Source organism: Tyto alba, unplaced genomic scaffold (assembly GCF_018691265.1).
Source record: "Tyto alba isolate M040663 unplaced genomic scaffold, T.alba_DEE_v4.0 Super-Scaffold_29, whole genome shotgun sequence".
Lineage (NCBI taxonomy): Eukaryota > Metazoa > Chordata > Aves > Strigiformes > Tytonidae > Tyto > Tyto alba.
Genome location: NW_024881303.1, coordinates 4,889,812 through 4,912,648, shown reverse-complemented (window position 1 = coordinate 4,912,648; position 22,837 = coordinate 4,889,812). Strand labels below are relative to the sequence as shown.

Sequence of the window (22,837 nt, the reverse complement as noted above, 5' to 3'; positions counted from 1 at the left end):
GCCAATGAGAACTGAGCGCGGAGAGCCCGCCCCGGGATTTCGGCTGCGCTCGCCAACGGTCGGCCGTGAACGGGCCAATGAGAGCTCGCGGGCGGGCCGCAACTGGCCAATCAGCGTTGTCAGGTGAGATTTGAAAGTGACCCGAGGCAGGCCGCGCCGCGCTGTGGGGACTGAGGGGGTCGGCACAGGTATGGCGGGTTGTGGGGCGGTGGGAACGGGCTCCGGGGCGTCGTCCGCGGGGGGACCCCGGCAGCGGTGCCCTCTTTCCGAGCTGGCCTGGAAACGTGGCGAGGCGGGGGTGGAGAAGGGCTGAGGGGAAAGTCCTGCGGCGACCCTTCCGAGCCGCCGTGGGCAGCGGGGGGCTGGGAGATGGTGTTCGGAAGGGGGCCCGCCTCGAAACCGTTGAGTTTAGACTTTATTCAGTCCCTGAACTTAGGGGGTTCCCGCTTTAAAGATAGCGGTGTTTGTTCTTCCTGCTCAGCTCTGTCGCTATTCAAGTTAAAAACGCCAACTGTACACCTAAATGTTTTTCATATCCATGTTACTCCTTGAGTTTTTGTGATGTTGTTGGTCAAAAGTGGTTCTTTTCCCTGTTTATTTTTGGTTTTGTTTTTAAGTCACGTCTATACATTTTCAGCTTTAATTTTGGTAGTATGTGCTGGCCAGTCACAAATCCTTTCTTTTGTATAAGCCCTTTATTGTTTTCCTACTAGTCTTTATTTGAATTTATGACAATTTAAATTCCTGTTAATCCTTGAGACTCCTGTTTGGGCAAGGTACTACTTAAAAACCGTAATCTGGAAAGAAAAGGAGACAGGTATTTTTGTCCTAAGGAGATGTTTAGGACACTGAGCATTTCATGCATTTTTAATGAGCCCAAAGAGAGCCTGGGTAATCTCTTGTAGTGCTTTTGCTGAGCTGGGTATGGGTTGGTGACACCTTTGTGGGAAGCCCCCTCTGTAGCTCTGCTTATATTTTATTTGCCTTCTTCAAATTTCAGAATAATTCTTCAGCAGGATTACTTACTGAATCGTAGATGACTTGCTCTTGAGGCTTACTCATGGGAGAAGGCCTTAAGTGGACTTAGACTACAGTAGCTGGGAAAATACTATTCAAAGTAGAAGGCAGAGCATTAAAATGCTTTAGATGTGTTAAAATATTTATCAGTAGCTAAAGCAAATGCAGCCTTCTGTAACCTTGTCCCATAGGTTATAGTGTCTATTCTGTGAATATAGGTGAATAATTACCTCCCATCAAGGAACTGAATTTAAAATTGTGCATGCACTTTGCAATGACTGTTGTAATTAACAAACATGTTAAAGGTAAGTTTAGGGAATTTGTCCTGAAAGTCCATAGAGGGTGGATGTAGAGACCTGATGCTAGCTGCTGCTTTGAGGAATTATTTTCATCCACTGGACTCAAAAAGCCTATTTCTTCCAGGAGCATTAACTGTTTTCTTCATGGCTTTTTTGTAATACCATGGGAATTACTAACAAGATCAGTTCAAAGATGATTATTGGAGATGTTAATGAATTAACCTTCCTTAACCACCTAAATGTAAAGCAAGGCAAATACGACCTATAAACTACAGTAGAGTTGGTCTGATCATTTGCAATCATTATTAATTAACTTACATCTTTAATCAAATTCTGAAAGTTGGAATATAAGATGCAGAATGAAACATAAGATATTCACAAATCGGGTGGCACTGAACATGCACCAGCTCTTCCAGGATTATATGGAAGAGATCCAGTCTTTGATTTGAGTGCTTTAAGCTGAGATTTTCCCTTTTGCTTGTTTAACTTCCATTGACCATTTTGCTGTCCTGCAGCATTTCAGTATTGGAAAAAAAGATGCAAAATATACCCATTTAGATTTATGACTCACGCATTACCTCCAGTATCTATTCCAAGCACCTCCAGATGGTTGTGCAGGTACTGTTGGTGCTATGCAAGTTACTCAGTACGTGAATACTTCCGTGACGTGGGGCACAAGGAGCTGCCACGGCCAGCAGTGATGGTGTCAAACAGACTTTGTATTCCTTCTTATAATAGCTCAGCTTCTTTTCTTGCTTGCTTTTTCCATAAGTATATGCAGTTTAAGAGTACGTATTTATTTCTGTACGCTTATTTTGGTTCTCTTCTGACATTTGGGTTTTTCAGTTAGGCTGCTGGTGTTGTTTTTGGCTTTTGGTAGCAAACGGAGGGGGAGGGGATTGACTAAGAAATCCTGTGCACCCATAGTCAAGGCTGATCTTTTCTGTCCAGTTCACTGATGAGTCCTTTAGCTTGATCAAAGCTTGCTGTCTTGAACTGAAGAACCTTAGTAAATGACTAATTTATTGGTAAATGAATCACTGTTGGATATTTAGTTTAGCTCTATCCTTCCTTACTGTAAAGCTGTTTAAGTAATGGAAGATGAGATTTCTAACAGATCCTGTTTGAGGTGGCAGACAGAGTAAGGCCAATTGCAAGCACTGGTCCTGACCTCTCGCCGGGAAGAAAGCACAAAAACCCTCAACAAAACAGGCTTCAGCAGGATGCAGGGAATGGAGCTTTTTACATTGCTGTTAGCACAGCCTGTACAGACCAATTTACGTTTGCATTAAGTCTTCCTCAGGTTAAAAAAGTAGGGAGAAATCCTGCTTGAAATAAACGCTATTGTATTGCAGTTGCATCCTGGAGACTCAGTTGGGAAATGGTGCCAAGTATTCTGATACATGACAAAAATACCTCGCCATCAGATAGGGTATAATCTAAATGCTCAGTGGCAATGTTGCTTCCAAGTATTGTCCTACAACCTTGTCATTTACTTGCTTGTCTCCTTAACATGAAAAACATCTGTGTTGAAAACAGTCTGACCGACCAATCCCTGGCAGTGACACAGTGTCTCCTACTAATTCTGTGTCAAGACTTGTTGACCACTTAACAAACTAGCCCCTTGAATGCATAAAATAAAGCAAAATAATGAAGAGTCATTACTGAAGTGGTCATTTGCGTTTTCTCTTGTACACATATAGAAATGAAGAACCTAGGGCTTTCTTCGTTCATAACATCCAAACTAATGAAAAGGGAGAAACAAAATATGACAGCTTTTTTCCTAATCATTCTGATTTTTGTCTAGGGTCATCAAGATGGCCGCCACCTCCCAGTTTGCCAGTCGATACAAAAAGGATTTGAGTACAGAAACCCTCAGAACAAAAGTTGCACGCAGAAAATCCATGCTTCAAAAGGAGAACAGACACAAGTTGTTTGAAAAGGGCAGGCAGTTTGGATTGGCAGATGTCAATGTTCAGCTCGCAAAAGAGAGGGGAATTTCTCAACTCAGTGAGGCAAGTGAAATGTGCTCTCAGGAGAACAGCAGTGTAAAACAGAGTAAGTAAAGACTTGTTACAATGCTTTTTAATAATTGTTAAAAATGTCTGTAAGTGGATTTAGTGACATTATCACAGGAACCTAATTGTGGTCAACATTTTAATTTGGAGAAAAGGTTTAAGATTTAAAAAAACAATCGCTATCAGTTCTTCTAACTGTTGAGAAAATAAAATCTTAATACAGCTTTATCCTCCTTGCTGCTCTGGTGATACGATTGAGGCTTTGCTCTGATTTGTCTGCAGCAGCTAAAGGAAGAATGCATTTTGCTGTTAAGATTCAGTGGGAAGTCTCTTAATGATTGCTTTGTCATTGAAGTGAAAAACCCTGATCTAAGATCTCATCTAACATATCTGGTGTTTGTCGTGTGCTTAAAGTATTCTTAGAAATAGATAATTGTATATTATAATTCAGTAGACAACATTATAAATTGGTAAATGCATAGTATAATTTTATTTTTAAAATTGCTAGTTTTTGATGTCTTATCTTTCCTCCCACAAGATAGGCCTACATATATGATGAGTTCTGCCTCCCTGACTCTCCTGGATGCATATGGTCTAAGGAATTAAGTTAATCTTTAAAAATATTAACAGATTTCTTCAGAAATATTTTCCCCTTCAGTATTTTGATAGCAGATTATTGGAGGAAGGAGTGCAATCTCTATGTAAGAATGTCAAATATGAAATTGAATAAATTTTGATCTTTATTATTGTCAATAAATTGTAACTTTATATATTAGTTTTTCAGATAGACATGTCATTCGAGTTTGGCATCATCTTAAGGTTTTATTCTTTCATATAACTTCTGCCTCATTTATTCTCAGCCCGAGGCAGACTTTGATAGCTAAAACTGGTCTAAACTTCAGCTTTCAGTGACATTACAAGTGTTTGAATAGAGAAACTGGTAGAAATAAACTAAATAAGTAGTTAAAGTGTTAACTTTAATACTGGTAACCTTGCAGGAACAGCCTGTACACTGTAAAATGGATATGAATTTACAGTATTTCTCAGGTGCAGATTTGGGGAAGTGTATTTGTAAGTTGAAATTTACGACTGAATATCCTTTTAGTGGGAAAAGTTAAGATGAGAATCTAAGCTTTTAGCAAGCTATTAGATCACAGGTATTTGCATTGTACGACTTTAATTGAAACTTACAGACACAGATTGCAGAGTCTTCTGCTCTTTGACTCAGAATGTTTCTCTTCTGGATTGGAAAAGTTTTTTTAAATTTTCTGACTTGCTTATTGTTGGCTCAAAAGTATCTTCAAGATTTTGTAACATGACTGTCTTCCATGTTTGCTTCAGAACAGTCTACAAATGCAGCCACCAGGAAGATTAATGAACGCAGGGAAATGCTCCAGCGTTATAAAGAAGAAAAGGAACTTCGAAAATTGAGAGAGCAGAGAGAAAAAGCAAAAAAGGGTGTGTTTAAAGTTGGTTTATATAAACCAACTGCGCCCGGATTTCTTTCACTTGTACCTGAAGGTCCAGTGATAGTGAAGCCAAGAGAGAAGGTAATAAGAGTAATATTAAACATCTAAATTAAATATATGCAGTATACTATAATAAAATTTCTATTTGCATACGGAATTATGTGTACGTTATGCCAAAGAAACAGTTTATTTTGTAAATACTTCATTTTATAAAAGGGAACAATAAGGGAGTAATTTGGCTCATTTTTAAAACAAAGCTGGAAATAGTACTAGTGATATGTTAATTTTTGTGTTTATGATCACATTCTCAGTTCAAAAACTGGAATGATTCATAGACAGATGAAACAGCTAAGTTACTTGGGAACTGGTAACTTGTTCCTATTTGGTCCACTTGACTTTGAAAGTTTTTCAGATTACACACCTGACCCATTTTGCATGGGCATGTTGCTTTTCGCACTTAGGATTCTTGCCCACCCTAACAGCGATGGGGGGGAAAAGGAGTATGTTAACTCTTGTTTCCTTGGGGATGTTCGCAGGTAGCTCCTGATTTCTCTGGGAGGATTACTCGATCAAAGGCCAAGATCCAAGAAGAAAAAACCGTGATACCAACTGCATCTAAGCACTCTATGGTTTGTTTTTCATATAAACTTCAACGAATAAATTTAGAGAAAAGGATGCAATTATCCTTCAGACCATAACTCAGGGTTGTATGATTACAAGTTGAGTGCTGTCTCTGAGGTGGTTTTCCTGGTGAGAAAAACAAATTAGATCAGAAAAGCTTTTGGCAATCTTATAGACTGCAATGTGCTGAACTGAACTATGGAGAGTTTGATGAGGTCAGTACAAACGGGAAAAGAGCACAGATCTCCTGGATCAGTTTTTCAATACAAAACATTGTAGTCAGCGAGGACTGCAAATATATGTAGAGGTAGTAGTGAGACTAAAGTTCCATACATCGGTTTTGGCTTGGAGAACCAGTGCATCTGCCTTGAATGCAGAAAGTCTGTCATGAATGCGGGTTACAAAGAGTCAATTCAATTCTTCAGTCAAAAATCACTTCAGTGTTGGCATATTTTTACTGTGAATCTTGGCAGTGCCTTCTGCTATTACTTGTACTAAAAAGTAGGTTTTGCTGAGGAATTTCACCAGCAGGAATCTGTAAAAAGCTGTATTTTGAATCTAGCAATCTTGCCTTCCAAAACTTGAACGCATTTGAAGGATTTCCAGTCGTAACTTTGCAAAGGGACAACTGAGTTAATACTGATTATTTTTTCTGAAAACTGATTTTTAAAACATGTAATATGTACTAAAATGCAGCAGTAATTGTACCTAGTTTCATAGTAAACTGATAATGTTTCTGAAATACTTTCCTTCACTGTATTTCTGACAGGTCCTTACTTAGTTTGATAATGCATGTTAGCACATCTAAAACGAGCTGGTTTAGTTATCCTTAATTTTGTTTTACTTTTTAAAGCCCTTTGTTCCAAATTATTTGACCATTTGTTTTGCTAGAGCCTAGGAGGAAGATGAGAGAAATTAGGCTGCTTTATTTCTGGAAATTTGATACTTCACACAAAATTATCTTCTCTTGTAGGTCTCTGCCAGTGGGCATAGTGTGCGCCCTACGCAGGCAGGACGTAAACAGATGAGTACAGCCAAAGCAACTGAAAAAGATAAAGGTATAAAAGTTGTATGATCCTTACATCTGAATCTGAAAGGATATAGCTGTTTGTTTGTTTTGTTTTGTTTTTTTTCCTGAGTCAGTAGCTGTGACATTATGGGAGGAGAGCAGAGAGCATCGATGGGAGAGATTGCAGTACATTTTTGGGTGTATGAAACAAAAGGTTTTTAGGATGGCCATTCCTACCAACTATGACAAGGGCAGCAGCTGGCAGATTATCAAGCATGTGGCTCTAGGTGTCGCATGTATTTGTTGCCTCTATAGGCTGGGGAAAATGGAATGCAGGGTACTAGCCGTCCTGGTTACTGATTATTCACCCTAGGAGAGGGAAAAGAAAGGTCAGTAGGCAGAATTGCATGGCTGCTAGCTGCCTTAGCATCTGGAGCTGTGCAGAGCTTTCTGTGTGTCTCTAAGAAGAATATCGCATGTAGTAGCTGCTGCTATTACATAAGAGCAAGTGTCTTCACCCAGAAAGTTGAAGAATAGCTGACAAGTAAAATATGAATTTTCCTTGGTGTTGTGGGTAGCCTGAGAAACAGCTGATTGTATGAGCTGTAAATATTTCCAGTGAAGTCTTTCTTCTGTCTATACAGCAAATATGCTGTTGTCTGTGGTCTCTAAATGAAACTGCTTCTGTAACTCTGCATTGAAAAAGGTTTAGAAAAGGATAGGCTACTGGTAAAGCACATTAGCATGTAATGTTGGAGACAGGAGCCCAGACTTCTGATGCACATTAGAGCAACTGAGTAAATGTGTGATTGTCTTCTTCAATAAATGGCAAGTACAATCTTAGGTTTTCATACTTTACAACAGGCCCTTCTGTATCTGTCACTTTCTATGTGACAATTACATACATTCCTTCAGAAAACAACAAAAAAGCCCAACCCATGCCACCCTTAAGGGAATAGAATATTTTTTATTAGAAATTCTTCCTGATAGCACAGTGATGTCCGTGCCTTAAGTTGATAAGGCTAAGTCATGTGGAATATTGACGTTTATGCAAGATATTCAGTAATTCAGAATGCAATTACTTTCACGTCAGCAATTTAATTAAATCAGCAAGCAGCAGACCTTTAGATAAATTTCAATAGTGTCTTCAGTGCATACTGAAAAGGTCTATTATTAGTGTTTGATATAACAATTAAAACATTTAATTTTTGAGAACTTGTCATCTACTAGACCTGATTATTCTTTTTGTGCTGAATCAAGAATATGTATTATATGTATTTAAACACTAGTATAAAAATGTTAGGGAAGTAAATGTTTGGATAAATTAAATGTTTTAGTTATTTATCTAGTATTTTTTCCCAACTTGTCATTCTAGCTTCCACAGAATTGCAGCTTGACATTAAAATCACGAATAAGCATTAAGAGTAACTGAGTGGGGCTACTAGATTTCAGGCAGATGTAGGAAGGGAGGGTATGAAATAAAGAGCTCCTGTTAAATTTTTCTGGGCAGGAGAATGCTATAATTTTTGAAGGATATTAGAAGCAGTACTAAAATACAAAGATTAAAATTATTAAGATGGGTAACACAGTGCTTGAACTTGTCATTTTTCATAAAATATTTCAGGAGCAATTTGTCTTAAAAATACTTTGTTAAATTACATCAACTTCAGACCTTGAAATACTTTCACATAATGACCAAGGCATCACTTTGTTACGCAGATGGTTTGCTTAAGCTTCCAGCTGTGCAAATAACCATGGCAAGTTATGACCCTAGAAAGCTTCATCTGTAAAGTGGGGCTGATGTTGACTCTGATTGCAGGGAACATTGAGAAGGGTTCCTTAAGCTTTTACACGGCTTCTAGCACACTGGTACCTTGATCGTCCTGGAGGCACTACTGTACAACAAAACCATCTTCAATCAAGATCCTTCAGAGCATTGCCTTGATGCAAGGCTGAGCTGTGCTGTCCATGTTTAGCACTGCTTGCACCGAACTCACAAAAAAAAACCAAACCCTGTTGATTCTGACAAATGAATGCAACTAATAATTGCTGGCTTCTGATTTCTACAAAACGTAAGCTTTCAGTTATATTACTTGAGTGCAGCTCCTTATTAAGCTTGTAATCTCTGGAATTAATATTTCGTACAGTGTTGAAGACTGCAGTCCCGTTAGCCTCAGATGTGAGAATCACCAGAGCAGCCTCTTCTGCAGCTAGGCAGATGATGAAAACAGCTGCTGCTGCTACTGCTGGTAAGTGAGGCGGTGAATATAGTCCTGCTTGTGTAGCCCAAGGCTGATATGTAAGTATTTGGAATAGTGTGCTGTAAAGGGATACCATCTAGTGCTGGATAACTGAGCACTGGGGACGACATACATATGTTTATATGCTGCTGTTAGACTCGTTGTCAAAAGTTATACTAAGACAGCTTTGTTGTCTTCAGGTTCTTGCCCATAGCTCAGGCACTCTGTGCTGTAGAGATACGCATCAGCTTGTTCTGAACTGTCTTAGCACACTACATTCTGCTGTGTAGCTATCTCCTTTGAACAGATAGACTGTATGTAAATCATGCCAAATTGTCAGGTGAGGAAAGGACTAAATATTGTACCGCTTAGACTCTCATCTGGAGTTCTGCTGCAATATTTAAATCAAGATGTTGAAACCAACATTGGACAGTTTCCCATAAAATCTGTCAGTGTGGAGCATCAATATCCATATGGTAATTATAAACTGAAAGAACAAAACCAGAACTGGTAAAGATTTGCTAGTTTGATATATCACTGTTCAAGGACATATGATTATCACATCTGTGTTCAGGAACACTCTGGAGGAGATGGGAGCTTATGTTCTTCAGGTCAGGAATTTCTCTTTGTCCGCGTTTGCCTGTCTATGAGAGTAGAGGAACATGATGAAGGGGGACTTTGTAGTATATATTCTTGTTCCCAGGGTACTCTCTAGAATGTTTTGCAGTGTCCCTTGTGTTATATATGACAGAAGTGAAGTTAAGCCCTAGGCTGAAAGTATAGCTTTGATAGTATCAATTTCAGTTTACCAGCAGAAATCATATGCCACATAGAAATTAAAAATCTGAACTCAGATTGGCTTGACACTATTTCTTCAGCTTTTAAGGAAATAAGGTGACTTTCATTTTTAGTATATGACATCACTGAAAGACTAATAGCTTAATCTGTTTTCCCTTCTAGGTGGTACATCTCTTAACAAGCTGTTAAATCCTAGGCCAGGTTTTCTTTTGAATGAACTTTTGCAGTGAGGTCTCTGCCCTCTAGCCACCTCCCACTCAAGAAACAAAACAGTCTCTCCCTGTCTTTAGCCACTGGACTTTTACAGCAATCTTTTGGTGAAAGACTATCTTAATCAGGTGCCTTTTTGACTTTTGTGAGTTTCTCTCATTCTAGGTAACCAGTCACAGAGAAAGACAGCAAATGCAGGAAAGCAGAAGCAAGCAGTCAAACCTGACATCACGGAGGTAGGTCATTTAATATTTGAAATGGAAAAGCAGTAAAACTGATTTAAGAGCCAATAACAGTGTAATTGTAGCTCAAATATACTTGTGTTCAAGCACAGAAGTAATAAGTTCACTAATAAGCTAGATTTTGAGAAGAAGCTGTATGTATTTATATTACTGTATTTTAAAAATTAAGATCAAATTTAGTGTTTATATGGATGACTTGATTACTAATCGAGGTCTGGACAATTATTTAAATTAGACCAGAAGTTCTTACGTGACATATCTCATGTCTGATGTTTTAACTAATAGAAAACAAAAATGTCCTGCTTTGTTGGATTTATCTAGCATTTGTAAACTTTGTGCAGTTCATGCCTTTATTTGAAACATACTCTTTTCCTGCTCAGCTAATGGTGTGAGACTCTAGAAGCTAAGAAATAAATGCATTTTTAGGTTTTTGAACCACCAAAAAATAAAGCTGGAAATGTTATTCTCTGCAAGGTAGACATGAGTTATCATAATTAAAGGCAGTTATTGTGGTTCTTAGTGTCACTGCTATAGCAAATGTTTTCTAAAAAAGTTTTCTAAAAGCGGTATTGTCTTGAAAGTGGTGCAGTCATGCACAAACACTGGCAGGAGATAAGAGGCACTTACATCTTCATTTAAGTAAGTACCTCTTTGCAGGCAGGAGTTGCTTTGTGCTGCCAGTTGATAAGCTCTTGCTGTAACCTCAGTCATTTTGTTACAAGGAACGTGTGAAAAGTTGAATTTCAAGGCTTACATTCCAAGAAGGGGTATCTAAAGTACAACAAGACTTTCAGTGGATTGAAGATGCATATTTTCTTGAAAAACAATCTAAGTTCTTTTGCCTGGTTTGAGCTAACAGTATCTCGATATAGGTATCTCAGAAATGCGTTCTGTATGACTAGCTGGTCACTCATCTCATGGGAATGTGGATTCAACTTATTGATTAACTTTTTCTCCTCTTTTAATGACATTCTGTGGTTCTAACTGTGCTTGTCTTGGGCTGCATTCCTCAGCTATCAGTTTATTTTAGCTTGTTCTTCAGTTTTTGGATTAGAGTATGTGTATAAACTGTGATTATTCAACAGGCCTAGTTGGATTTGGAGCCAGTAATTCTGCTCTTGAGGAGCTTATCACCTTAAAGCATATTTTTCTAGCAGTGGGTGCAAGCGTTTTCTAATTTTAATTACTGTTTTGGTAAGTGAGGTGTTTTGCTACTTTAGTCCCTTCAGTGGATTGTCGCATTCCTCGCAGTGAAGTGGTACCCCTGTTGCTAGAATGATTTGCAGGTGTCAAAACCAGTGGGGCCTATTGGTAAATCGTGACTTCTGTACATGGATGCTGCTGTAGAAAGTGACTCACCTGAAACTGTTCCCTTCCTGATGACTTTTGGACAGTCGTGTTATATAATTCAGCCCATGCCTATAGTAAACACTTCATTGATTTGATGATGTAGTGTTCGCTTGGTCTGTTTGTGCTGTTATAGGTAATACCTTCTAAACATGAAGTGGATAAAAATGCTCAACTGAATCCAGTGATGAAAGGTTCTGCAGCTGATTCTATGCATTCAGTGTCAGTAGAAATTCAAGAGGAACAAACCTCAGTGGAAAACAAAAACAATTCTGCTTCAGGGAGACCCAGAACACGCTCTTTTGCACCTCAAAACTTTGTGTTTCAACCATTAAATGGACTAGCGACCTACAAAGTTACACCCATGACGCCTTCTAGGGCAAATGCATTTTTGACACCTAATGCCTTCTGGGATTTTTCAACATCTCCAGTGTAAGTTTCTTCTGATGGCCTAAAATGCTTGTGAACCTCTTTGTGATGGTACAGAAGCCGTCATCTTTCTATAGTGATTCTCTGTGTGATAAACTCCTGTGATGTTAAAACACCTGATCTTCATGGTGGTTGTCATTACTTAAATGTAGACTTAATACAACACCAAAAAAGCAATATAATCTATAATTCTGTCTATGCTTAGCACTAGAGCAGCTCCATATATTGGGGACTGTGCCATATATATCCCTGCACAGATTTATTTATTTTGATAGGATTTGCTGGAGTTCTCTAGCACTGTGCGTAGGATTGCCTTTTAAATTGTGCACTTCTGTGTATTTGGCCATATTCGCTGTCAGTTTCTCAGTGTGTCTTAACTGTAAGTGTATTTTTTGTTTCCAATAGTATAATTGAAAAGTCCAGTGAAATTAAGGCACAAGATCCTAATTTAAAAAGTCAGGTTTCACCTGCTGATAAAGGTATTCAAGAACAGCACACCTCTACAAGTTTGAAAGGAGGAAAAGGTAGGAAGTTCACATTTAGTTTATTGTTCTAATGTTTTTAGTTTTCACCAGATTCTGAACAAATGCCTTTTATATTTTTCAGCAAGTGAATCAGACAAGAAAACTTCCATTCAGAGATCAAATGAAACAATTCCTGTGTCTCCAGATACAACAGTGCTTGAAATGAAGTCAGATGATGTAAGAGAACAAGAGCATGATGTGCCGTATTTCAGGTTTGTGTTCATTTGTTTCACTGCCCTGTTGTCCATTCTGAGGCCCTTCACATGAGTAACGAGATGTCTTGTAAAGGTTAACTCCTAATGGCTGGTGTCTGTTGGCAGTGACCCAAGTAGGCACACATTCCTGTCTTCCCTTTTCTATTGTCAGTACAAGTAAAGAATATAAAATTCTGGAGACTAACACCTTGTCCTAAGCAATGAAAGCTTGAAAGCAGTAGAAAAGAAATTGCCTTTCAGCCAGTCAGCAGACTAAAATAATCTAATGGCTTCTGCTCAAAGACGGTGTAGCTTCTCTGAAAGCAAAAGGGTAGTAGCCATTGTAACAGTCATAAGTAGTGATAGCAGTTAGAAAATTCTCCAAAACCTTATTTTTTCACTATCTCTTTATTTTTAGAAACATTCTTCGATCTGAGACAGAGAGGCTGATGTCTCAGTGCCTCCAGTGGGATGTAAAATTTGAGCTGGACATTCCAGAGGATGGTAAGACTGAACTGTAATAGGCACTAGAAGGGGCGTTACGGTCACCGAAGGGGACAGAGGGAAATACAGTTACCTGAATGTATTTGCAAAATAGCAGTGTCTACAGCACTTAGTAAAAGTCATATTAAATAAACTTTAGAGTTGTATCTGCCTCAAGACAAAAAAGTATGCTTTATCTCCTAACGTTAAAGCGTATGTGCAGTACTTGAGGTCACAGTGCTTGACACTAAAGTGAACAAAGTGCATATCGAAATACTTCTGTTGTCACTTTTAAGTGTATTTAAATGCATTAATTTTAACCAAGCTGATATTTTTTTTTAAATAAAATTTGGCTTTCATGCAGAATAAATGTCCTTATCTGGGAAAATTAAGAAGATTCATCAATGCAGATCTTAAAGACTTAAAGAGGTAGTAACATTTTTTTGAAAGAAACAGGTTTACAGCAGTTCAATGGGATAGGTATGCTCCATCTGAATTATATTACAGGTCTGCAACAGATGAACATAGTTCAAACAATAAACAAATTCCAGACTCTTCAAATACTTATTTAAATCAATTGTGAAATGATGGATTATTTAAGATGTACTTTCTTTATTGTTTTCTTGTTGCTGTCAGCTAAAGATCTTATTCGCACCACAGTTGGTCAGACAAAATTGCTCATAGCAGAAAGGTTTAAACAGTTTGAAGGACTGGTGGATAACTGTGAATTTAAACGAGGTGAAAAAGAAACAACGTGTACAGACTTAGATGGATTTTGGGATATGGTTAATTTTCAGGTATGTACTTGCATGTTAACCTACTAGAAAAAAGTTGATGGAGTTATTTACAAACAATGGATTGAAACTTTTTTTTTTGAATATTCAGATTCCGATTTATTCATGTAAAAAATGCGGGTCCTTGTTTGACACTTTCTGACAGTGAATGGTACCAGATGGTATACTATGATTTATAATTCATGGACCCGTTCATCTGTTACGGTGTCTTGTGGCCTGTGTATCTTGTTTTTCTCTGGAATAAAGGCATATAGCCAAGTCTTATTCTGGTTTGGAGTGAGGATACAGTCACGATGTCTACCTGGACCGAAAGCTGGGAGCTTTTGGAAAATTCTTGAAGCTCACCTGAAAAGTAGCAGTTCCGTGCTTTGGTATGAGAATAATAAAGAAACTAGAATCAGCTTATTTAGGGTGAGCTTAGGTGGTAGAAAACATTCATCTCCTTCTCTGTAAATGCTTCCATTGGTTTTAGAATGAAATATAAAATTCTAAACTATCAAAAGAGTTATGGTATTTGTAAATCATCATTCAACAAATGAACTTGTAACGAGTTAAATTAAATGCAAAGATGGATTTATTGTTAAGGTCCTAGTCATAGGTCTTGAGTTCCCTCCAGAAAGCGTAAGGTTTTTATCTGCTGCTTCAGAGGTATTTGAGGGGAACTTTGCTAGAATCAGTAACGCGAAACACTGGGTTTATTGATGCTTACTATATATCTGGGAGCAGCTCCAGTTTCTCCTGAGCCTCCCCACCTTTTCCCTTAGATAGACTTAGAGTAATAGATTTGCGAACTGTGTCCCTTTTTGCATTTATTTTTTGTTTGTGTCCTCTGAGTTTCAGGGAGGATGTAAAGGACTCGTCACTTCGGTGAGGGGTCTCCTGTACGTAAATAAGCCTTGTATGGCATTACTAGCACGAGGCAAATGTCTCCATTACAAAGCCTAAGGGGAGCAAGGCTGTTGCACTGAGTATCAGTCAGGGAGGGAGTAATGCTGCACAGCTAGTTTGTCACGAGCAAGCACCGATTGCATCAGGAAGCTGCTCAGGCCAGCAGTTTAAAAGAGCAAACAAGCTTGCATGGTGTATTTCCTACATAATGGAAGACTCGTGCTTCTTTGGATAAATACTATTATGCAATGCATTCTTCTGCATTCCTTAAATGTGACCATTGTCAAAGTGCTTAAGTTCAGTAAAAGAACAGGTTGTAAACAAGTTCCTTCATTTAGGTGTTAGTTATTACTGAACAGTTCTATATTTCCCTTACTAACCTTTAAACTAAAGAAATGAGACCAGTCTTGTCATCTAACCTGAAGCTTGAGTATGTTAATGTGACCTTCATGTCAACTGTATTAGAACATTTAGTACTTCATATTGGTTGATGGTTTATTTTACTTCTGTATTTAAAGGAAAAGTACTTAGATGCATAGCTATGCTTAAATTTTTATGAAACACCGTCCTGTTGTGAATCTGATAAGTCCTGAAAATTGAATCTGGACTTCTCTGGGCTTTCCAATAGATCGAAGATGTGAATAAAAAGTTTGATAATCTGAAGAAGCTTCAAGACAATGAGTGGCAACCACTTGATGTCCCAACCAAAGCAATTGTCAAGGTATGAGTAGCCCCTAAAGCGCTTCTCCTAAGGCATCAAGATGCAGCAGTGTGTTATCTAAAATAACTAATAAGCGGCTATTGCAATAATTAATACTCTTAAACGGAAGTTGCATCTAAAGCCCTACTTACCTGTCTTCTTTAGATGCTAATGTGTAAAAAATCAGTGAAATTCCTCTCAAGATGCACCCTTCTCCCTTGCATCTCCCAGGTGCACTTGTATTAGTTGGTGTTTGTAATGTTTAGTTGCCTCTCTTGGCTGTGAAGATTGGAACTAAGAATCAGCAATGACTTCTAGAGTCATTGGACTCCTTCCTAGTAAGACAAATTATTAAATTTAGAATAGGAATTTACCCTTAAGATGTAGAACAGTTTATCTGGGCCACTGGCATTGGCACTGACTTAACTGAAAAGGAAACCACACAAGACTTTGGCAGTAACTGCCAGTTTTGAGCTGCAAGTGCTAAATTATAATGGTGTCCCATTGACGGCACCACGGGTAGTATTAAACTACTGGTTCCCTAAGCACAAATGGAGCTGACACTACCCAAAGTAGGTGATTGCTTATTGCAAAATAAGCTTTAATGTAAGCTATTTTATCTACTCTTTGTTTGGAATACGTAATTGCTTCTAATGACTGAGCATAAGTCATATTCACATTGCCAAAACTCCATCCAGTTCCTTGAGATTGTTCAACTAATCATAAAAACAATAGGAAGGTTGGTAAGAAACTCCTGGCACAGGAAACTGGAGGGAATGTAGTCTGTGTGAGCTGCCTGTAATGTCAGAATCCCTACAGATGGTGCAAGACAGGAAACTTCCTTTGAAAAATTGAATGCCAGGAGTCTGTGCTGGCTGAGTGGTGTCTGTCCTGCAGTTACTTTATCTCCCTGCCACTAGGAGTCCCTGTGTCCCACTATTTTCAAAAATGTTAACTGGAGTTGTTAGAAAAAAGTTGTACTGAGTATTTCTGAACAGCAGACTCCGTAGGAAAAATCTTTAATATTGTCATCACAAACTAACCTTAATAGCTGACTGGCAGGCAGGCCAAGGCATTCTGGAGGTGAGCAGAGACCTTGTCTCCAGCATGTCTCTTGCCTGTTGTGGTCTCTGTGTGCAGCCAGCAGCTCTGGAGATGTTCATGTGCAATTGCTTCTGTTTGAAGCTTCCAGATGTGACCTAGGCTTTCTTACCATTTCAGAAGACGACTATTCCAAATGGAGTGTCTAAACCAAAGCTGGGAGCAGCTGGAAGAGCTGCTGCCCAAAACCGACTTGCTGCAATAAAAGCAGCTATGAGGGCTAAAATGAACCGTGATGAAGTTGCTGATTGTACACATCAGGAGAAGGTACCCGAAGTAGAAACAGTGGTTTTTGAAGCGGGATTTTTCAGAATTGAAAGCCCTGTGAAAACCTTTCCAGGTGGGTGAAGCTTAATCATGATTTCTGTGACCTGAAAGTACTGAAGAGATTTTAACCAATCTCACTGGGGAGAGGAATGATGCTGTTTATACTGGATACAACTGTAGTACTGGACACGGTATTTCAGCTAGTGACTAATTACGTCAAGGATCCATAGTAAACTGTTCTACATGAATGTGCTGATTTGAGTGATTATGGCAACATGAAATCGCTGCTTAGGCAGAGAGGTGAAAGCAGCTGGTTCATGTTTTTTCAGCGTGTGTTTAACAATGAAGTTTTAATCTGAGTGTTCCCTGACTTCGCTGACAAACCTGTTCATCGAAGTCAATGCAGGCTAATGTCCTCTATTTGTAACACAGGAGTTAGAATTTTTTTTTTAACCAAATCTCTTGCAGAGCTGCAAGAGATCTTTAAATCTGCAAACGAAGTATACCTGTGATCTGTATTCATGTCCAACAAGATTGTAACATATTGAAGTTTGTAAAAGCTGTTTAATTGGGTTTTTTGAGCAGATGCTCAAAATATAACTTCATTTTCAGTATCTATTTTATCACAATCTATGTGAAGCCAGTATTTTCAGTAATCCTTGATTCTTTGGAAGCCATTTTACTTCTCTCCCATTTCTAGCTCATAAGCTGACTTTGAATTTCCCACTTTATTTTTTTGTCTAGATCTCTTTCCTCATTACCAGACTAGCAATTTTTTCATATGCCTCTTGTTAGTAGAGGAGACCTGAAAAGCTTTGAGCAGCACTGGGTTTAAGCAAGCTCGAGCAGAGAATCTGTTATAAGGGTCAATTCTGAATCTGTCTTTTTCATTCTATTATTGAATGTGAAAGATGGAAATTAATGACAGCTTTCACCAGATGGACTTGTAAAGAACAGCAACTCGTTATTTCAGGTTCTTTGTGAAGGGATAGTCATGTCTAAGTTGCTTAGCTGGAGTTAAGGTAGTTTTGTAACTTACTGACCTATTCCTGTCAGCTTTTTTCAATTTCTCCTTGCAATATATATAAGGTTTCAATGTAATATTTGTGTAAGACAATTCAGCAAGCAGAAAACAAGAGTGATCCTAGCTACAATCCAAGCAAACAGTTAATTTAATCCTCTGGAACTGCTGTAGTAATGAAACATTAAACATGCTTTTTCAGGCTTGCTTCCAAAGACACCTCACACATCTTCCCAGCGAACTTCTGAAAAACTGGCAACTCCAAGATCATCCAGTAGAGCTTTGCTTCAGAGCATCCCTTCTGTTCTTCGTGACCCTGAGGATGCAACTGCAAAACAAACAACACCAGTGCCCAAAGGCTTCCACCCAGCACGAAACTTGACGATGCAACAATTTCCTGCTGGAGAAACTCCCCCGCTGGAAAAACTCCCTGGTCGTTTTCTTGAACGAAGGTAGACATGTTAAGGCAGCTTTTAATGAACTTTGTACAAATAATTTTATAGTTTTAACTTAAAGAATTAATACCCATTAAATGTTACCTTCCAGTTTGGCAATGGTAAAGGTTGTGAAATCCTTGTGTTTTTTCCTTCCCTCAAGCAAATGCTAAGAGCTTTGCCCAAACGTAATCTCACTACTGAGGTAGAAGTTTATTTTTTACTTAGAAAATATGATAGAGCTGACCAGTGCCAAAGAAGCAGGGATAATGGCAGAATTGTAAGGTCAATTGGATAAGTCAAAAGGTGATAGAAGATGGTTGAGAAGAAATAAAACGTTTTGGTTTCTCTTTCAGCATTCCCGTAGTGGAAGAGCCCTGTCCTGTTGCTGGCCCAGCAGAGGGAACTGAGGTAAGTAATGCATAGTTCATGTATGTGCTTTCAAATTTTTATTGCTATTATTATTAGCAAAAAAACAAAAAAAAAAATATTTTTAGCCCCAAACACTTGGATTTCTGATCAAATCTTCATCAAGATACCTTCTGTATTCCCCTGGCTGGTGCTTTTTCCTTCTCAGTATGGACGTCGATAGGGACTGCTGCAGTTTGAGGATGTTTTCTAGCTCTTTGGGATCTGTCTTTTGTTGGCTGCTGTATGATGACACTTGTCGCTTGGGCAAGCAGTGTTCCTTGAAGTCCACTACCTATTTTCTAGTGTGCATTTTTTTAAATGCTTTTGCATTTGGGGACCATGACTAAGGGCAGCAGCAGTATTTAGCTCTCTGGATCCTTATGCTGCTATAGCAGAGCATTGGGCTGTTATATTGTTTAAAGGTATAGCAAGAGCAGTGTTACTAATACAAGTATCAGAATTCAGAATCCACGCCCTGAAATGTCTGAGAACTTGGTGACATGCCTACATTTGAGTAGCCTTAAATAGGAATGCTGCCTTCATAGTATAGATGATACTGTGCTTGCTACTCAGTGAAGGCCAGTGCTTTGCAGTTAATCATCCTTTAGCACCTTTCATTGGAAATTGAGTATCTTAATTTTAATTGCTACTGCTTGGATCTGTGCATGACTACAACAGTCATTCTCTCCCCTCCCCACATCCCGCATATTTTTTTTTTTTTTTTTAAATCTTTGTCACTAATCTGTGCTTATGCCTTTTACTTCATCATTCCCCTATCAAATGAGAAATTGTTGGTGATGTTTCTCTCTGGGGAAAACTGTGGTAATCCTTAACTTTTAGTATGGCTAATGGATTTTGCTTGAGGTAAAGTCACAGCAGAGAACATCCTCAGAATGTTTTTGGCAGTTGAAGTTTGAAATCTTTTTTCATGTGGAAGAACTTCCTTTATGCTCTGTAAGAGATTATCAAGTTTACACTGGTGTTTAGGAAATAGCTCATGTGAAATGGATCACAGTGTTAAGGTGCGAGCCCTGTCCTGCCTGTGCTTTGTACAGTGTCTGGAGTTAAAACCCATCCCTCCTGAGCTGTCCATAAAACCTGCAGTTTAGATGTATGGACTTGGTTTGACATAGCAGGGGAATGCTGGTTTCTGTAAATGCACATCACTTGAATGTCCTGGCTACCTTTTCACCTTTGTGCTTTTTTCATCAAAAGCTGACAAACTTCCTTTTATTGCATACACAATAGAAAATAAGAAAGCTCCCTGGTGTCATAGGTGTTGCCTCGTGTCCGTCTGATCTCACTGATGCTTTCCTTTTGGCTACTGCAGACATCTTACCCTCTCAGAGGGTGAGAAACAGTTATTCCTCTTTTTCAGGGGCTGGAAAATTCTAGCAGTGAATTAAAAGTAACGGATGGCATGGAAGAGATGGAACTATCTGCTGCAGAACAAGGACAAGATATTGTCATGGGCAGTCCGGAGGAGGAGACCTGCACTGCGACTAACTTCGCTCAGTCTGGAGAACCCAGAATTCATCAGACAGGTGCATATCTTAAAGTTGTTTACTAGAGTTGATGTGGTATTCCTGGGGCCTTATGTTTATTCTAAAGTTTTATGATAGTCTAAATATTACTCTTTGAAATTCCTGTTGTGGTAGCTTGATTAATCTGTGTATGCTGTTAGCAAAACCTGCTTTAGCTAGTGTGACTTATAAACATGTTGAGCAAACAGTGCCCCTTAGTTTTTTCTGTATACTTTCCATGTGATATGTGAAGGAGAAAGCTAATGTAAAAGGCTTGAAGTAAAAGTAAATACAGACAGTTTAGGGGCTTTTTTTAGCAAATTCAGAAAATTATATTGTTTTTTCAGCTTTGGCAGCTTCAGACTAACATATTTTTAATGAAATAATCTTATTTTTTAGATGTTTCATGTAGTGATTTGACATCCATTGGCAGAAATCCTTTAGAAAGGGTAAGTTGACCTTCAAGTTTATTTGACTAAGTCTGCATGTTACAGTACTATTAACCTTTCCTACAGAATCAGTTACTGGATGAAGTAAACTAAACTCTCTAAGATGTTATCAAGCTAGTTCATATAACATACTCTAAATACAAGCCATGATTTCTGTCTACCTGCTTGGGCTCACACTGTTATTCCTTATTGCAGATGATGAGTGTAGGATGAATCGAGACATTTGTAACAGAACAATGTCTGATTCTTATCAGATTGATCCTTTAAATAGTATTTCATGTGGATTTCCTTGTAATTATTTACTTAACGTAATGAAAGGCCTGGTCTTTTTCTTCCACTTACTACTTGGAATTTCTCGGGTCTGTCCCATCCCTTTTTTTTATAGCTTTAACTTTTAGAGCTGGAGGTAAGATTCAACAGGGAAAAGCAGATGTGCAAAAACTTCCAAGTAGTTTAAAGAATTTGAGTGTAGAGTTTCTTTGGTCTCATGAAAAATCCTCTTTAAAATACGGATTACTGGTTTAAGTACCGAGCGTCTTCAAAATGAACCACACAGTCACTTCTTCCTTTATGTCTGGAAATCAGCTTGCACGATTTCTGTTGGGAAAGTCACAGTACTTACAGCGGTACATGATTTTGACCTGTGGCTGTTGCTTTGGAACAGTATCTTGTGTAAGCAAGCACATTTTAGTATACTTGCATCTCCTGAATCACCACAGGCTTCAGCTCTGCCTGGCAGATCGGTGCTTTGCCGCTTCTAAAGCTGCGGCGTGTCCACAGTACTGAGTGAGAGGCAGGAGGATTGCACGCTTCTCCTGTTCCCTTGTCAAAAGCATTTTCTGCTAGTTTTTGTCCCACGATGTCTGACAGCTTCTGCAGTAGGCAGGCACCTACCACACATAAGCAGTTGCCTGACAGCAATTACAGCCGGTCTGAGGCTTATGCAGATGTCATTAGAAGAAGGAGAATTTCCTATTAGCTTATTTCGTGTGTCATTGCAGTGCTCTTCTGCAGAGCAGATAATTGTTCCTCAAACATTTACTTCAGACTCTCTCTCCCACAGCCCATGCTGGATGCTGAGCTTCCCTTCACTCCAGTCAAGACCAAAGCCCAGATGTTTGCAGCAGCAGAAACATTCAGTGACCTTATTGTATTTTCTCCCCTTTCTCCACCTGGGGAAAAATGAGGAGTGACTTGAAATTCAAAATATGTAAATTTATATTAAGAGCAAAACCATGGAGGATATCTGGAATGCCACCTGCTGCCCTTGAGCTATGTTCTGAGTAAATGAATACCTGCAGTATTTTGTAGTGGAACTTATTAAAATATTCTGTAACATTTTATGGTGCAGTCATTATGCACTGTAAGTACTGCTGTATTTTAGTAGCAGGGTGTTTGCTGGTTATACCTGCTGTATCCAGTGACTGCGTATTCTAGTTAAACCTGAAATATTTTTATTTTTAAATAATTTAATGTATTTCCCGTCTACTTCAAGTTGTAAAACTATTCTTCTTTAAGCTCTTCTGTCCAGACCTTACCACAGGAACTATTATTACAAGATGCCTCCCAGACCAGCTGTACCTGTGCCCTATTTCTGGTGTGAGGACACCTTCTGGGGAGCAGACTGAGCCCCTTGCCTCCCCCAAAGCAGTGTTCTGTGCTCTGTGCTGCTGTGAGGGGACTCCTTGCACCCTTAGGCTCCGGCTTTCTGCGCGTTAACAACTGCCTGCTCGGCAGCTGCGGCGGGCTTTGGTGCATGTAATTCTTCCCTGGGGAAATCTGCCTGGTGTTTAACAACCCTTTGCTCTGTAATGGTAGGAACTCTCTCAGAACAAGGATTTCAGAGTCAGATAATATCTTTTCCTGCCAGTGTATTAAAATAGGGATCATTATTTCCTTTAAGGACACAGTTATCTACTGAGTATCTTGAGTACCTTCAAGCCAAACCCTATTGTCTTTCCTTTTTCATGTGAAAAATTTCTTAACCTCTTTCTCTGAACACTTGGTGTGTTAACCTCGGCCTCTTCTCGCATCTTGTTCCTTACGCGTTCTCTTATCTGGACTGTAATATATTTATGCATAAGGAGCATATACTCTATATTTGAGTAGTAGTATTAGAGTACCTCCGGTTGTTATGTTTTTAACAAATATCTGACTGGGCTTCTTCTTGTAATGGTGACCTTAGTGTAATACACACATTCTTCCACTAGCCTTTATTTTAAACTAAGCAAAGGTAATTCAAATCCCTCAGCAGAAACTGTTGCCACTACAGCTGGGGGAGCTCGCCTGACTTAATTTTAGCCTGGAAGCTATGTACTGATTACACTGAAATAAATAGAGGAAGCTAAA

The 22,837-nt window shown here is 38.8% G+C and overlaps 1 protein-coding gene across 1 annotated transcript; it reads left to right on the top strand.

Annotated features, from left to right (window-relative positions):
• Positions 1 to 124: 124 nt before the first annotated feature.
• DLGAP5 (DLG associated protein 5) lies at positions 125 to 22,837 on the top strand. Its single transcript, XM_042799260.1, has 19 exons — positions 125 to 188; positions 3,124 to 3,374; positions 4,676 to 4,884; positions 5,340 to 5,432; positions 6,398 to 6,482; positions 8,581 to 8,682; positions 9,847 to 9,917; positions 11,407 to 11,702; positions 12,105 to 12,223; positions 12,306 to 12,435; positions 12,836 to 12,921; positions 13,537 to 13,697; positions 15,211 to 15,303; positions 16,504 to 16,723; positions 17,874 to 18,123; positions 18,462 to 18,516; positions 19,895 to 20,060; positions 20,439 to 20,488; positions 21,552 to 22,837. Exons 2-19 carry the CDS (start codon positions 3,134 to 3,136, stop codon positions 21,672 to 21,674), a joined length of 2,550 nt encoding a protein of 849 aa, XP_042655194.1. The 5' UTR covers positions 125 to 188; positions 3,124 to 3,133; the 3' UTR covers positions 21,675 to 22,837.